This window comes from Stegostoma tigrinum, chromosome 29 (genome assembly GCF_030684315.1).
Source record: "Stegostoma tigrinum isolate sSteTig4 chromosome 29, sSteTig4.hap1, whole genome shotgun sequence".
NCBI lineage: Eukaryota > Metazoa > Chordata > Chondrichthyes > Orectolobiformes > Stegostomatidae > Stegostoma > Stegostoma tigrinum.
Window position 1 is genome coordinate 24,787,773 of NC_081382.1, and position 15,125 is coordinate 24,802,897.

The following is a 15,125-nucleotide window of genomic DNA, read 5'->3' on the forward strand; positions in this document are numbered from 1 at the left end:
TCTTTATTTCATCCTTTTACTCTGCACCAGAGAATGGTTTACTTTCCTTAAACGCTTCCATTTTGGAGTCTTTGAGGAAAAGTTGATATATGTAGAATGTGCTAATAATTTTGAAGGCAGTTTTGTGCTATTATCCTGTGGCAAGTGAAACGAGCCTGCCCCAGTGTTTCAGAATGCATTTGGGACATTGCTACAGTTAGTAATCAGAGTCATTCATCACCCTGTTCCCATTAGATGTGGAGTCTGAGGGGACCATTGTCCTTCCATTTGATTGTATCTGCCCAGGTAAAAGGGCAGTGATTGTTACCAAATGTCAGCAAAGAACTGATAGCATTACCATGTGAAACCAGGGCACATATTTCTATTGTCGTAGATCTAGCTGTGAGATACTTACACCTTTGAACTGACTGTAAATCTAAAGTAAATTGGTGACGAATAAAACAATATGAACTATGATGGTTTGTGTAAGTATAGTTATTGGAAGAGAAGCATTGCTAAACACACAAAGGAGATGGAAGGGAAGCTACAATAGTGAAAAACAACGGCCAACTCAACATCAATTCCAGAATTTATTTTTTATTATTTGTCGAATATTGAGAACATTGAAATATCAACGGTTCCTTCATGATATTCTTTCACTTGTGTGAACAACATGACACCTGTGGTCTTTGTAAGTTAAGGACCTTTGCTCTCTTTATATAATTACATTTAATGGTTTGTAATTTACAATGGTTTGTGCAAATTGGTTGGGTGACATGTAGTGTTTTCAGTCAAAATCTTGGCACATTACTGGATGTCTAAATTATCCTTAAAAGTGCCACTGAAACTGTTATGCTGGGTGACATGAGCTGTGTTAATTGCTTCAGCTTTTGTCTGCTTGTAAAATAATCTGTGATGGAGCAGACTGCTCTTGACTGTATGAATAAATATTTACTGCTTTAAGAAGCGTGGGCATCGTGCCAGTAACTGGAGATGGGTGAATTTTAATTGTAACTTTTTGCAGTCATGTACTGCCAGCCACCCTTGGGCATACTGTTCAAAGTTGCTTTTATTAATATTTATACTTTATATTCATGTTGTTGCCTCAAGCTGTTGAGCTCTACTTCAGTGGGACACAGTTATTAGGTGATGGATCAAATACAGAGGAAGACAATATGTTTGTCTTTGAAATAGTGTTTCTCAAAATTGGAGTGAAAAAAACCGACTAGACAAAAATGACAATCAGAATAGGGTTCAGCCATTGAGTGACTGCAAAAGCTTTTTCAATATTACTAACATTTAGCCAGTTATGAACATGCTTTTCTTTTTCCTATTGTTTTGTTGTGACTATTTTGGTGAATTTCTTTTGAATTATGTGAATTTCTATTTTTTTTCTACTCTGGATGGAAAGCAAAATGAGCTTTAGCTGTCTGGGCTAAACTAGTTGGGGCAGTGAGCACTTGTATGGATCTGCATTGTTCAAGGAGGTTTTTGTTCTGATTTAAAGTAGATTTCAAGCAGCAGAGAAAGTAACAATTCTTTTTAACAAGGCAACATTTTGAGTTGGCAGTCCTTCCTTAAATATCTGATGTCAATCTGAAACCTGACATATTGATACCTTTAGGTGTAGATAGTGCGACAGTAAATTAAAGTAGTACTCCTCCATATAAGCTAGCTCATGAATGAACCTCCAAACATTTCTTCAATAACACAAGCCTCTGCTTTGTGATGTTGCATAAAGCAAATGAAACACCACTTTGGATAGTTTGATATAGGTGACAAACTGTGCAAAGAAATAATGCATGATCCCAGTGAAATATGAGGAATGTAAAAAAGTGGAGCATGGGTCAGCCCTTTAGACCCGTCCTGTCATTCAGTGTGATTGTGGGGACCAACATTGACACCTTCAAACTGAAGAAATGTACCCTTCCCTCTCTGTTGTACAGTAACTAAGTATTTACAGGCAGTCCTGGGTTGCAGACAAATTCCAATGGTGAGTTCATTCGAAAGTCGATTTGTACGCATAGCAGAACACAATGCAGGATGACATAAAGCAACCATTCAAAAGTACAGGAAATGGTCATATGTTGGATATTTAAAATTCACCCCTGTATGAGGCTGCATTCTTAAGTGTGAACGTTTGTAAGTCGGACGTTTATAAATTGGAGACTCCCTGTATTTGTGCACATTGTCGATTGCCAGAATTATCATGGTTTTATTTCATCCATTATGCTGTAAGAGTCACAAAAGGGGGAGAAAAGTCCCTGCTCCAGAACTAATCTTACTGAGTTCCTTTCAGTTTACATTCCATCAGCCCCAACTCCCCCATCTTTCAAATAATCCTTTCATTTGTTGTGTTCTTTGAATGGGAAAACATTATGTTTAAAGCTAATTCCTCCCTATAATAATGTGAGGGTATCAGATACCATGCACTAGAATGAAGCTGGAACTGCCCAGCTCTATAATGGGTGCCTTAGTATATAATATTGCAGGCAGAATGCATGCATGTATTCCTAGCCAGAAATACATCACTGCTATATTGGAAAAGGCTCCAATCTGAACATCCAGAGTTAGTGTCTGAAAAAGATTTTTTAAAATATCACAAAAATATATTTTATTCATAAAAATTCTTTATGGACACAAATCATTACTGAGTCTGCACAGTCTTCACACCTGAAGCACAAGCAAACATTGGAATTTGGCAATTCCTGCAGTTGGAAATAAAACCCAAAGGCATTTATCAGTTCCACAGAACTATTTTCTCAATACTTTTGAGGCATCAAGAGGGTCTGATATGTGAAAGACCTTAGATGGTGGGCTCTACCCACTGTGCCTTGGTGGCAGTGGCCTCAGGCGTTATTGTATCCCGCAGCACATAGCCCTAGACCTTGGAATGAGCCAGTCCGCAGCACTCAGTTCAGGTCAATGCTTTGAACTGGAAGACCAACAAGTCTCGTCAGAGCAAAGAATGTCTTTTACTGAGCTGACCACCTGAAACAGCATTGGCTCTTTCACACATGTACAAAACATCTTTTTGAAACTGAATCGCCCTGAATGAGAGAGCCAGATGTACTGGTGAATGACTCAGCCTCACCACACTCTGCTTCCAAAATGGCAAGTCTTATGCTCTTGGGGCAGGCAATAAACGTAGAAAAAGCTAATGCATGTAAAAATGGGACAGCAATTATCATGGGGGATTTTAATCTACATGTCGATTGGTCAAACCAGGTCCGTCATGGCAGCCTTGAGGAGGGGTTCATAGAAAGCATCCGCAATAATTTCCTTAAACAATAAGAAATTGAACCTGCGAGGGAGCAAACGAAGCCAGAACTAGTCCTGTGTAATAAGACAGGAATAATTAATGATCTCACAGTTAGGGATCCTCTCGGAAGGATGGTCAAATTTAAAATACAGATGGATCATGAGAAGGTTAAATTCAGTACCATGGTCTTATGCATAATAAAAGGAGACTATTATGGGACGAGGGAGGCATTAGCTAAGGTAGAATGGGAACAAACACTTTCTGGTGGGTCAATTGAGGAACAGTGGAGGACTTTCAAAACAATTTTTCACAGTGCTCAGCAGAAGTATATTCCAGTGATAAGGAAGAACTGTAGGAAAAGAGAGAGCCAGCCATGGATGTCTAAGGGAACAAAGGAACGTATCAGATTTTTAAAAAAATACAATAAAGCAAAGAGTAGTGGGAAACTAGTAGACTGGGAAATCTTTAAAGGCTAACAGAAAGCCATAAAAAAGTTCTAAAGTAAGATAGATTATGAGAGTAAACTAGCTCAGAATATAAAACAGGCAGCAAAAGTTTCTATAAATATGTAAATTGTAAAGAGTGGCGAAGGTAAACATTCGTCCTTTAGAGGATGAGAAGGCCAGTTTAATAATTGGGAATGAGGAAATAGCCAAGGCATTAAGCAGTTATTTTGTGTTGGTCTTCACAGTGGAAGACACAAATAACATGCCGAAAACTGATAGCAAGAAGGTTATAGCAGGTGAGGTCCTAGAAACTATCATTATCACTGAGGAGGCAGTGCTGGGCAAGCTAATGGGGCTAAAGGTAGACAAGTCTCCTAGCCCTGATGAAATGCATCCCAGGGTGCTAAGAGGTGATGGGGGAAAATAGCAAGTGCACTAGTAATTATTCACTGGACTCTGGGGTGGTTCCTGCAGATTAGAAAATAGCCAAAGTGACACCACTGTTTAAAATAGGAAGTAGTCAAAAAGCAAGTAACTAGAGGCCAGTTAGCTTAACTTCCGTAGTGGGGAAAATACTTGTAACTATCATTAAGGAAGAAATTGCATGACTTCTGGATATAAATTATCCTACTGGGAATACCCAGCATGGGTTCGCGAAGGGTAGGTCATGTTTAACTAATTTGGTGGAATTTATTACGGACATTACTTGCATGGTGGACAATGGGGAACCTGTGGATGTAGTGTATCTGGATTTCCAGAAGGCATTTGACAAGGTGCCACACCAAAGGCTGCTACATAAGATAAAGTTGCACAGTATTACAGGTAATGTATTGGTATGGATAGTGGATTGGTTGACGAGTAGAAAACAAACAGTAGGGGTAAATGGTTGTTTTTCTGGCTGGCGGTCAGTGGCTGGTGATGTGCCTCAGGGATCAGTGTTGGGACTGCAATTGTTTACAATTTACATAGATGATTTGGAGTTGGGGACTAAGTGTGGTGTGTCAAAATTTGCAGATGACACCAAGTTGTAGAGCAAAGTGTGCAGAAGACACTGAAAGCCTGCAGAGGGATATAGATAGTCTGATTGAGTGGGCAAAGGTCCGGCAGATGGAGTACAATGTTGATAAGTGTGAGGTCATCCATTTTGGTAGGAAAATCAGCAAACTGTACTATGTTTTAAATGGTAAAAAATTGAAGCATGCTACTGTGCAGAGGGACTTGGGTGTCCTTGTGCACGAATCGCTAAAAGTAGGATTGCAGGTGCAGCAGGTAATTAAAAAGGCAAATGGAATTTTGTCTGCCATTGCTCGAGGAATGAAGTTTAAAAATAGGGAGGCAACGCTGCAGCTGTATAGGGTCCTGGTGAGGCCACACCTGGAGTACTGTGTGCAGTTTTGGTCTGCTTACTTGAGAAGAGATGTACTAGCACTGGAGGGGGTGCAGAGGAGATTCACTCAGTTGATTCGAGAGTTGACCGGGTTGGATTATGAGGAGAGACTGAGTAGATTGGGATTATACTCAATGGAATTCAGAAGAAAGAGGGGAGATCTTATAGAAACATATAAGATTATGAAGGGAATAGATAAGGTGGAGGCAGGGAGGTTGTTTCCACTAGCAGGCGAAACTAGGACCAGAGGGCATCGCCTCAAAATAAAGGGAAGCAGATGTGGGACTGAGGTCAGGAGGAAATTCTTCACCCAAAGGGTTGTGAATCTGTGGAATTCCCTGCCCAGTGAAGTGGTTGAAGCTACCTCACTGAATGTGTTTAAGGCAAGGCTAGATAAGTTTTTGAACAGTAAAGGAATTAGGGGTTGTGGTGTGCGGGGCGCGTAAGTGCTGCTGAGTCTCAAAAAGATTAGCCATGATCTTATTGAATGGTGGGGCAGGTTTGAGGGGCCGGATGGCCTACTCCTGTTCCTAGTTCTTATGATCTCTGCCACTCCCCAGCAATCCCCAAAAATCATTGCTGGCCCCCTTCGGTTCCCTCTAAATAGCCTCACCCCACTCACAACATGACAGTTGTTTATAATTCACTGGCTTAATTTAAATGAGGCTTGAATAGGGCGGCTGGCTGATTTTATATCGGACTACCTGCTTTTGCGCTGTCCTAGCCACTGGTGTCAGATGTCTTTTTATCTGATATTTTGTGTCTTTAAGAAATCTTAACTATGTGACACACCAACAGGGACCTCTTCATGTTCTTTTCCTTGTTTGGAAGAGCCTCAAAATGACAGGAATGCAGAACAAAGGTGTTTTTACATTTTTCTTTCATCCTACCTCAACATTTCTCACTTGCTTGCAACTGGGCCTTGTTCATCTCATACTGTGGTGCATGTCAGCCCAAGATGGTACATTTTCCGCTTGTGATGGCACCACGTCTGCACATTGCCATGTTGTCCAATATTATTGGCCTCTGGCGCAATGACCAGCTCAGGTCCAGTTTCTGACCTGTCCAATCTGGTACTCGGATCATTCTCTCCACCCAGTTGGTACCAGTATGTTTGCGTGAGCCAATTTCTTGCTTCCTGACTTGTTAATGAACTTCCTGTAACACAGCTGCAGTCACAAAATGAAGGCTCGTTTTCACTATGGCAGGATGAATGTTGTTGGCCATTGCACTGGAAAATACTTGGTTTCAGAGAGTTGCAGCTCTAAGGTTCGATGGAATGGTTCAAACATGGGAAAATCCTGAACTGTTGTGAATTGGCCTTGAGCAGAGGCTATGCACTTCCTCATAGGGAAGGAAGGGGCACTGAAAGAAAACTCCTTGCTCCTAACTGCTCTGAAGCACTTCCTTGCTCTTGGTTAGAAAGCGGTGGCAGAGAGCTGGGAGGAGTCCAGCTTGTTGCATGTGGCCAGAGAAGGCTAAAGGGTGAGCAAAAGAAAAAAACAAATACTTTGCAAAAATAAGCTATTAAGCTCAATGTTTCATTCATTACATACATTATTCAACAGGTTTTGCTACTTTTTTGTTTCTCTCTGTCTCTATTCTGCTGCCTTTAAATTAATACCTGTGCACAGCATTGCAAGCTGTGTAGGAGGCATTAATTTTCAGATGTTGGGGGAGGGGCGTAACAGAATTGTTCACTGAGCCACAGAAATCTAATTTAGTGGAGAAAATGACAAGAAAAGATGTCTCGTGGCTGATTATTATGCGGCTGAATTAAATAGCATTGTGAAAAAAATCTAAAGCATTGAAGGAAATTTAGTGCTGAGCATGGGCTATAGCTGCGCTTAAGCATCTCCAGCTCTCCCCGAGTGTATCTTGTTCATACAGTGATACATGAAGGCTAGAGGCTCTGGTAAACCTGCATGAGGGGTCTCCTGCTGGCGCTGAGCACCACCTCAGGCATCACGAATGTGCAGACTGAGAATATTGAATCAGTCGCCTTCCACTGTGCACTTAGGCCAATTTAGAAATGAAACCTTCAGTGAATTACTATAGCAAAAAGAAATTAAATAACTTTTACAAGCTCAGCGTTATCCTGCCAGCCATATGGGAAGATCTCAGCATGGTCTGCCTCTTCTCAACACAAGGCTGACAGAAATAGCATCATCCTGATATTACCCACAGTGCTAGAAGGCAAGTGCATGCCCATAATAGGTGGTGCAGTCAGCTTGAGTGACAGTGCTATCATGTCAACCTGTGTGTTATCTCAATTTCTTCACAGATGTAAGTTAAATTGGTTAAAAATTGAATTAATGAGAATTTCAAAAATTCTGAGCCACTTTTGCAGATTTTGATTAGCTCACGTCTCACCAATGGCCTGTTTGATTTTGCTTTCACTGCATTTCCATTGCCAGTGACAGTATAGATACAAATAACTCTTGTTGTTATTCAGGGACAAGTACTTCATGGGCTGCGATCTGTTAGCTAAAGGCTGTACTTAGCTTGTTCATTTTGTCTACCTTTATACCTCCACTCAAATTGCAGGATGTCTGTAAGCACGTTAAGAAATCAACTAGTAATATGTTCATGGGGAAGCGATGGCCTAGTGGTATTTTTGTTGGACTGGTTGTCCAGAGACCCAAGTAATATTCTGGGGACCCGGATTCAAACCCTCCACACAAATGCTGGGATTTGAATCCAACAAAAATCTGTAGTTAAGAACCGAATGATGGCCATATGATCCATTATTGATTGTTAGCAAAATCCATCTGTTTCACTAATGTCCTTTAGAGAAGGAAATTGCCATCCTCATCTGGTCTGGCCTACATGTGACTCTAGACTGACGGCAATGTGGTTGACTCTTAATTGCCCTCTGGGCAGTTAGGGATGGGCAATAAATGCTGGCCTAGTCAGTGATGCGCATATCCCAAGAATGAATAAAAGAACCTAGCAACTTCCAGGTTACATTTTACATACAGATGATGAAGGCAATGCAAATTGCACTGCTCGTCATGAGTGGGTGATCAGCTCTTCCCTCAGAGTCTCAATGGCCCTTTCTATCTAGTCCCCCCGGACTGTCTACCTCAACTTAATGCACATGTGTCCCACCCACAGCCTTGCACTGATCCCCCCTGACTCCCCATCGCACTGTGCTGTGCAGTTCCTGTGTTGAGGCCATGCTGGTGGTCACCCTCTATCATCCTTCCTGCCTTCTACAGCATCCCATGGCAAACCTTGCACAACCAGCTCCCTCCCTTTTTTGTATTGCGTTTCCCTCTCCCCAACTCTTTAAATGTCATTGCCCCCTCCACATCCCAGGATTCTTTACATTCTTCCCGCCACCCCACAGAAATGTTCATTCCACTGACACATGGGGCTGATTGTAACCCATTCTTTGGATTGTACTGACTACAGAGATCCCATGCAGTTGACTGACCCAAGCCCCTGGACTGTGAATGGGCACAGGCCTGGATTGGCTGAACTGGGAGTCCCTGACTAACAACAGTCCCCCTTAACTCAGTGGAGGACTCCACTGTGCACCTCAGAAAGGTCCCTGGCCATTTGATTACAGCACATGCCGTACGCTTACCAAGGAAAGCTGGTAGCTGCGTTCCTTTTCTGGAAGAATCAAGAACTCCATCACAGTTTAACAACAAGGGCTCATGCATTTAAGACAGAGATGAATCATAGAATCGCTACAGTGTAGAAACAGGCCCTTCGGCCCAGCATCCCACACAGACCAATTCCCCTACAACCCACCTAATCTACACATCCCTGAACACTGGACACTGGACAATTTAGCATGACCTAGCCTGCACATCTTTGGACTGTGGGAGGAAACCCACGCAGACACGGAGGGAATGTGCAAACTCCTCACAGACAGTCGCCTGAGGCTGAATTCGAACCCAGGTCCCTGGTGCTGTGAGGCTGCAGTGGTAACTAATGAGCCACCGTGTCACCCTGAAAGAAATGTTTTCCTTTCCCTCTGAGGTTTGCAAGCCTTTGGAATTCCCTTCCTTTAAAGGCAACAAATACAAAAGCTTTAAATGTTTTTAAGGCAGAAATATTTGGATTCTTGATTACCAAGGGAATGAAAGATTACCAGGGAGATGCAGTGCTGAACGGTACTGTAAGGGTCAGAGCTGTGCCATGAGGGTATACAGAGGCTGGCATGTGTCGGATGGCAGAGTCTGTGGACTTGGGGTACATGTGGTTGCTGCCGTGGAACATGCTCTGAGACACTGGTGCCAGGTGTCTGAGGCGGCAGTCAAAAGAGCAAGTGGGGAGCTGAAGTCTGCTCCTTGTCAAGCAACTCATGGTCTCTGTGCAGGGGCTAAGAGAACAGGCAGCTGCATATTAATGAGGTGAGGGGGTGGAATTTGGTGATGATGAGGGTGCCGATGAGCAATAATCCCTGTTAATAGGCATCTTGCCACTCCTTAATGAGAATCTCACCTTGATGCCCAGAACTCTGTGGGAAAGAAGTTGGATTTGTTGGTCCTGTCATTGAGAAAAGCCTCACTGAATATCCTGTGCAATCCGCCCAGATTTCTTGCTACAACCCATGTCATTCAGAGCCTGAGAAGATTGTCTGTTACTTGTATTTTGCTAAGCACTGCCGCAGAGTATTATAATTATAATAGGTCTGCATATGTGCTTGTATTTCTCATTCAAGTCTCTGGTTTGATTTTGGTTTCAGTATTTTAAGTTTAAACCTGCTTATGCAACTGCTTAGATGGAAATCCTGTGAGTTAACAGTTGCCTGCAACAGTTTAGTTACAAGTTCAAGTCAGTAAGTTCCATTGTAGAACAGGGAGGCAATGGCCTGTGGTATCATCTGAACTGGACTATTAATCCAGAGACCCAGGTAATGTTCTGGAGACCTGGGTTCGAATCCTGCCAGGACAGATGATGGAATTTGAATTCAATAAATATCTGGAATTAAGAGTCTAATGATGACCATGAATCCATTGTTGATTGTCAGAAAAATCCATTTGGTTCACTATTGTCCTTTAAGGAAGGAAGCTGGCGTCCTTAACTGGCTGACATGTGACTCCAGACCCACAGCAATGTGATTGACTCATTACTGCCCTCTGGGCATTTAGGGAGAGACAATAAATACTGGCCCAGCGAATGAAAGAAAAAAGAACCTGTTGCTTAACTCTCTAAACCAGTTCTATCTCTACCTTGAATAGAGAGGAACTTCAGGTTTGGCAACTGACTACACCTCATACCTCAGGCAATTTAAAATGTTGAACAGCAACTCATATTCCGCTTGGGAACCCTGCAGCCCAATGGTATCAATGTGGTTTTCACAAGCTTCAAAATCTCCCCTTCCCCCACTGCATCCCAAAACCAGCCCAGCTCATCCCGTCCCCCCACTGCACCACAAAATCAGCCCAGCTTGTCTCCTCCCCCCACTGCATCCCAAAACCAGCCCAGCTTGTCTCTTCCTCCCTAACCTGTTCTTCCTCTCACCCATCCCTTCCTCCCACCTCAAGCCACACTTCCATTTCCTACCTACTAACCTCATCCCACCTCCTTGACCTGTCTGTCTTCCCTGGACTGACCTATCCCCTCCCCACCTCCTCACATATATTCTCCTCTCCACCTATCTTCTTTTCTCTCCATCTAATCCCCCTCTCTCCCTATTTATTCCAGTTCCCTCTCCCCAGGCCTCTCTCTGAGGAAGGTTCTAGGCCCGAAAGGTCAGCTTTTGTGCTCCTGAGACGCTGCTTGGCCTGCTGTGTTCATCCAGCTTCACACTTTATTATCTTTAATTTAAAATGTATTCTGGTTTTGAATATTTCTTCTTTCAAGGTGCTGGCAAAGACACAGTGGGCTGAATGGTTTGCACTTGCATTAAGTTGCTGTACAATTCCATGGCTCTTGTACTCGTCTGTGTGCTGTATTTGTTAAAGGTATTAGCATAATTGTTTTCCCACAGATTAGATGAAGAAAAACAACAGAATTTTGGTATACTCAAAATGTTAAAGACTTGGCAATGAAAAGCAATGTCAACTGCCAATGGGACACTTGTAGGACACAAAGTGACTACTGAAACTGACTCACTTCTTGAGCATTTAGATCTGAGAACAATCACTTTCTTTATCCTCAGCAAGTCTCGGACGCAGAAGTAAATAAATAAGGGCTCATTCAAAGGCCCATTAATCCTTTCAGAGCAGATTCCCAGTGAAGGAAAACAACAGACTCACTAAAGAACTTTGTTAAGGGAAATAAAAATAACTAAGCATATCTTGTTGCGGCAATGGGTATAAAGATTATCAGAAAGAGCAAATATCAGTTATGAATGGATCGAGTCAGGGAGGTTTGAGTAAGGTACTAGAAAACAAATTCATGCTTCAGAATGTCGTTCAGTTCCTGTGACTGACTCACTGCCATGTGTACTCTACTATAGATCACTACAAGCGGAAAAGCTGTGGTTAGGTGCACAGGGACTGGCTGTCTCTTAATAAGCTCTTACTGTGAGGAAAGCCTTTCTGAAATATGAGTAGAGAATAGCAACACACTACATGTTAAAAAGCAAAATCTGGTCGAATGACCCACATATTTACATGTGGGTGGGAGGTTTTGCAACAGCTTCTGAGTAATCGTTTAATGGTTCATTTACAGCATTGCACTAATGATTTGTAGAAAACGTTTGTCAATGTCCAGCTTTGTAGCGTTGCGAAAGCAGGAAGTGCAGCTCATTCTGATGTTGAACAATGACTTTGTTTCATGTGGAATTAAGACACTTGTACTGAGTTACTCAGAGATGCGGAATTCTACTAGAATCCTGCTTTAATTCTTCGCAGCTATCCAGCTTTCTCTTCGAAAAGACAACTGCAGATTGCTTGGAATTATATTTTGTCACAGTTTTGAAAGAAGAATAGTTTCAGGGTTAGTATTACCACAGATAATGTGATATGTGTACAATTAATCAGGAATAACATGCTGACTGAGCTTGAGAACTCTTGTCCCAGTGATTGTTTTGGCATGGAAAGGAAATGTGAAATAGCTGATTAAAAAAAAGACCTTGGAAATGGATATCCAGTGAATATGTTGTGGAAAAAACTGAAGCTGAATGAATCTATTGATTGATTGAAAATGTAATGTAACTCAGCCTTTTGAATTAGCATTTCGTGGAGCTGGGAAGAAAACAGGTTGGGAAATTAATATGTGGCTACAGAGCTGTTTGTCAAAGATTTAACTGGTTGGTGTCTTCACAGGATTAACAAAAAAAGCCTCGTGGTGACATGCTACAATGGAGCAGCAACAGAACCATAACCCACATGCTCTAGGAATTCAGAGCAACCTCCTTTATAAACCAGGCATGGGCTATCAGCAAGATGCTCAGGTCAGTTCAGCTACCTTGCTACTTTAAGAGCTTGACTGGTGTTTAAGATTTCAACATGTGCACTTCATCAATATTCTTTTCAAATAGTTACAAAGTTTGATATCGTTTTGGGCCAAGTGCCAAACCAGACATTGGTTGGTAACTAAGCAAGAGCAAGTTCAATTATGTGTGATATAGGCTTAACATGTGCTGAGATGAAATTAGCTTTTTGCAGCTCACGATACTCTTGCTGAAAGACAGCATTCTTTGGCCACTGCCAGTTTAATAAAGGAATTCTCCTGAACTGTCTGCGTGTAAAATAAAGGAAGTAGCAGTTATATGAGCTGGTTTCTGATCCCTGACTCCATGCAAAAAATGTGACAAATATGGAATAGAGTTGAAATAACATTGCAGGCTGAATTGCAAATGGACCTAGATTATTCTGAAGGACTTTAGGTGAACTTTAACTGGAACTAGTTCTTTAAAATTGCAGAAAAATCACTGCTCAGCATCTGCGACAGAAAGTAAGATTAAGTTTGGAATAAAATTTTCGTATGGCCATATCTGAGAAAGTGTCAAACCTAAAATATCTGCTTATTCTTCCCTTTCAGATACCAAGTAATTTCCTGTGCATTTTTTAGCATGACTCTGTCTTTAACATTGGAAGGGGCTGTCCTTGCTGTTCGTTGCCCTGATACTTCTAGTTTCGTGAATATATTTCTATTTTGTTAGGGAACAAAGTTTTGGTATTCATTTAGTTGTTTCATGCTTGTGTGTTGCTGAAAATTGATCCATAAATGGCAAATAAATCCCCCTTTATGTTTTTTTCACGATTCATTAGATTTTCTGAAATAGATCTCCTTTGAATGGCAAGGAACCTCTGTATGTTAGAAATATTGGTGATCTTTTACACACATGCATGTTACCTGATCTAAGATGAGGTGTTTTTTTTGGAATGTAGGGGTTTGAGGAGTGACTTTTAAAGATTTGTTAAATCGTGAGGGAGATGGATAAAGTCAATGGTAGGGGATTTCAAAACCGGGGGCATATTTTTAACGTGGGAGGAGAAAAATTTTAGAAAAGGCAGGAGGGGCAATGTTTTTTACACAGAGAGTGGTTTGTGTGTGGGATGAACTTCCAGAGGAAGCGATGGATCCGGGTACAGTTACAATGTTTAAAACACATGTAGATAAGTATATGAATAAGAAATGTTTGGTGAGAAACGGGCCAAGCGTGGGCAGGTGGAACTACTTTAATTTAGGCTAATGATCGGTGTGGACTGGCTTGGACTGAAGGTTCTGTTTCCATGCTGTATGACTCTATGACTGTATACCTTCTCAACAACTTTATAAAATCCAAAGATAATAATGGCCACAGGTGCTGGCTCCCATTGTAGATTGCCACCATGTCCTTCCTTTCTCTGGGATGATGTTGCGAGGGGTGGTATGGTGTTACCACACCAGCCAGTGCCATGAGGTAACCTGTGCGTGCCATCATTTCTGACCCCATACCGGGGTATAAATCCTGCTCTCGATTTCTATCCAGCGACTCTGCTTTTTGGGCAACAGTGCATGAAGGTCTCACATGACTTCATTGCCATGGGCTTGTTCAAGTGCAAGATGCTTCAGGATGCATTCGGCTCAGCTTAATTTGTCCAATAATGGCAGATCCACACTACCTGTACCCTCATTACTGTTTCTGAAGTGATTATGGGATGTTTGTTTCTACTGTGCTGCTTGGAATACATCTTGTGGGAAGAAGAACCTGCCAATATCAGTCCTGTTATCTATTTGTCATTTACACCATTGTTCCTTAGTCTAACTGCTTAGTTTTATCTTTTTAAAGACATTTCAGACTTAATCTTTAGCATATCCCCAGAAGACCTGCACTCTGATACCTGTGCTGTTCAGACTGAAAACTCGAGCAATCAAAGGAATGTGACTGGCCGACTAGAAACTTGGTCAGTGGACATTTAAAACAAGTAGATCACCTCCCCTCTACTCAGAATAACTGACCATGAATGGTGTTAACTGGAGGGGTGCGTAAGTGAAAAGGCAACTTTAAAAATGTAACTCGGGGTTGAAGCACTCCTATTTCTTATGTTCTAAAACAGACTGCTCAAAGTCTGAACTGTTCTGTTGGAGGTGGGCAGATCTGAAATCAGACAGCCAAATATTGGAAATATTTATGAAAGGTAAAGTGTGAACCCTGCAGACAAAGGCAGCTTTATTGCCTGTGCCTAATTGCCCTTAAAACATGGTGAAGAGCTGCCTTCTTGAATCAGAGCAGTCCATGTGCTTCTTTTCTGTTCTGTGCCCTTTCCAAAAGTAGATACTGTCTGCAGGTTAACTATGGATGTAAAACTGTATCGAATCATGTCTCCTCCAAGAGGAGGGAAGGAAAATGCTTCTAAAAGACTGGTGCTTTCTGCATTGTTAAGTAGTGAATCACCAAATAGCACATGGCAGGATTGAAGCAGGGATGGCATCAGATGGAAAATGTGGTTGAATTTGTTAAAGCTACTGGGCTATTATTATCATCTCAATTCATCATGTAATGCCATTGAATGCGGAAACATTATTTTATATTCCTCCATAAGATCAGCTCTTAGAGGATGACCAATTTTCTTTGTATAAAAAATCAAGGAAGAAATCTCGAGTGTTGTGTAAAAGTTTCCCTGATAAAGTGAGGAGAGAAAGGCGTTTTTAAAGC

At 41.8% G+C, this 15,125-nt stretch overlaps 1 protein-coding gene across 8 annotated transcripts in view; it reads left to right on the forward strand.

Annotated features, from left to right (window-relative positions):
- The window catches only part of LOC125465563 (serine/threonine-protein kinase Nek6-like), a 269,602-nt gene that overhangs the window by 71,321 nt on the left and 183,156 nt on the right, over positions 1–15,125 (forward strand). For 6 of the 8 annotated variants that reach the window (XM_048559236.2, XM_048559234.2, XM_048559235.2 and 3 more), the window contains exon 2: positions 12,307–12,434. In XM_048559236.2, coding sequence (XP_048415193.1) covers positions 12,342–12,434 — 93 coding nt within the window. In that variant the 5' untranslated portion in view covers positions 12,307–12,341. Of the gene's footprint in view, positions 1–11,770; positions 11,978–12,099; positions 12,187–12,306; positions 12,435–15,125 lie in introns of those variants that run through there. The other 2 variants (XM_048559231.2, XM_048559238.2) reach the window with 2 other exon arrangements.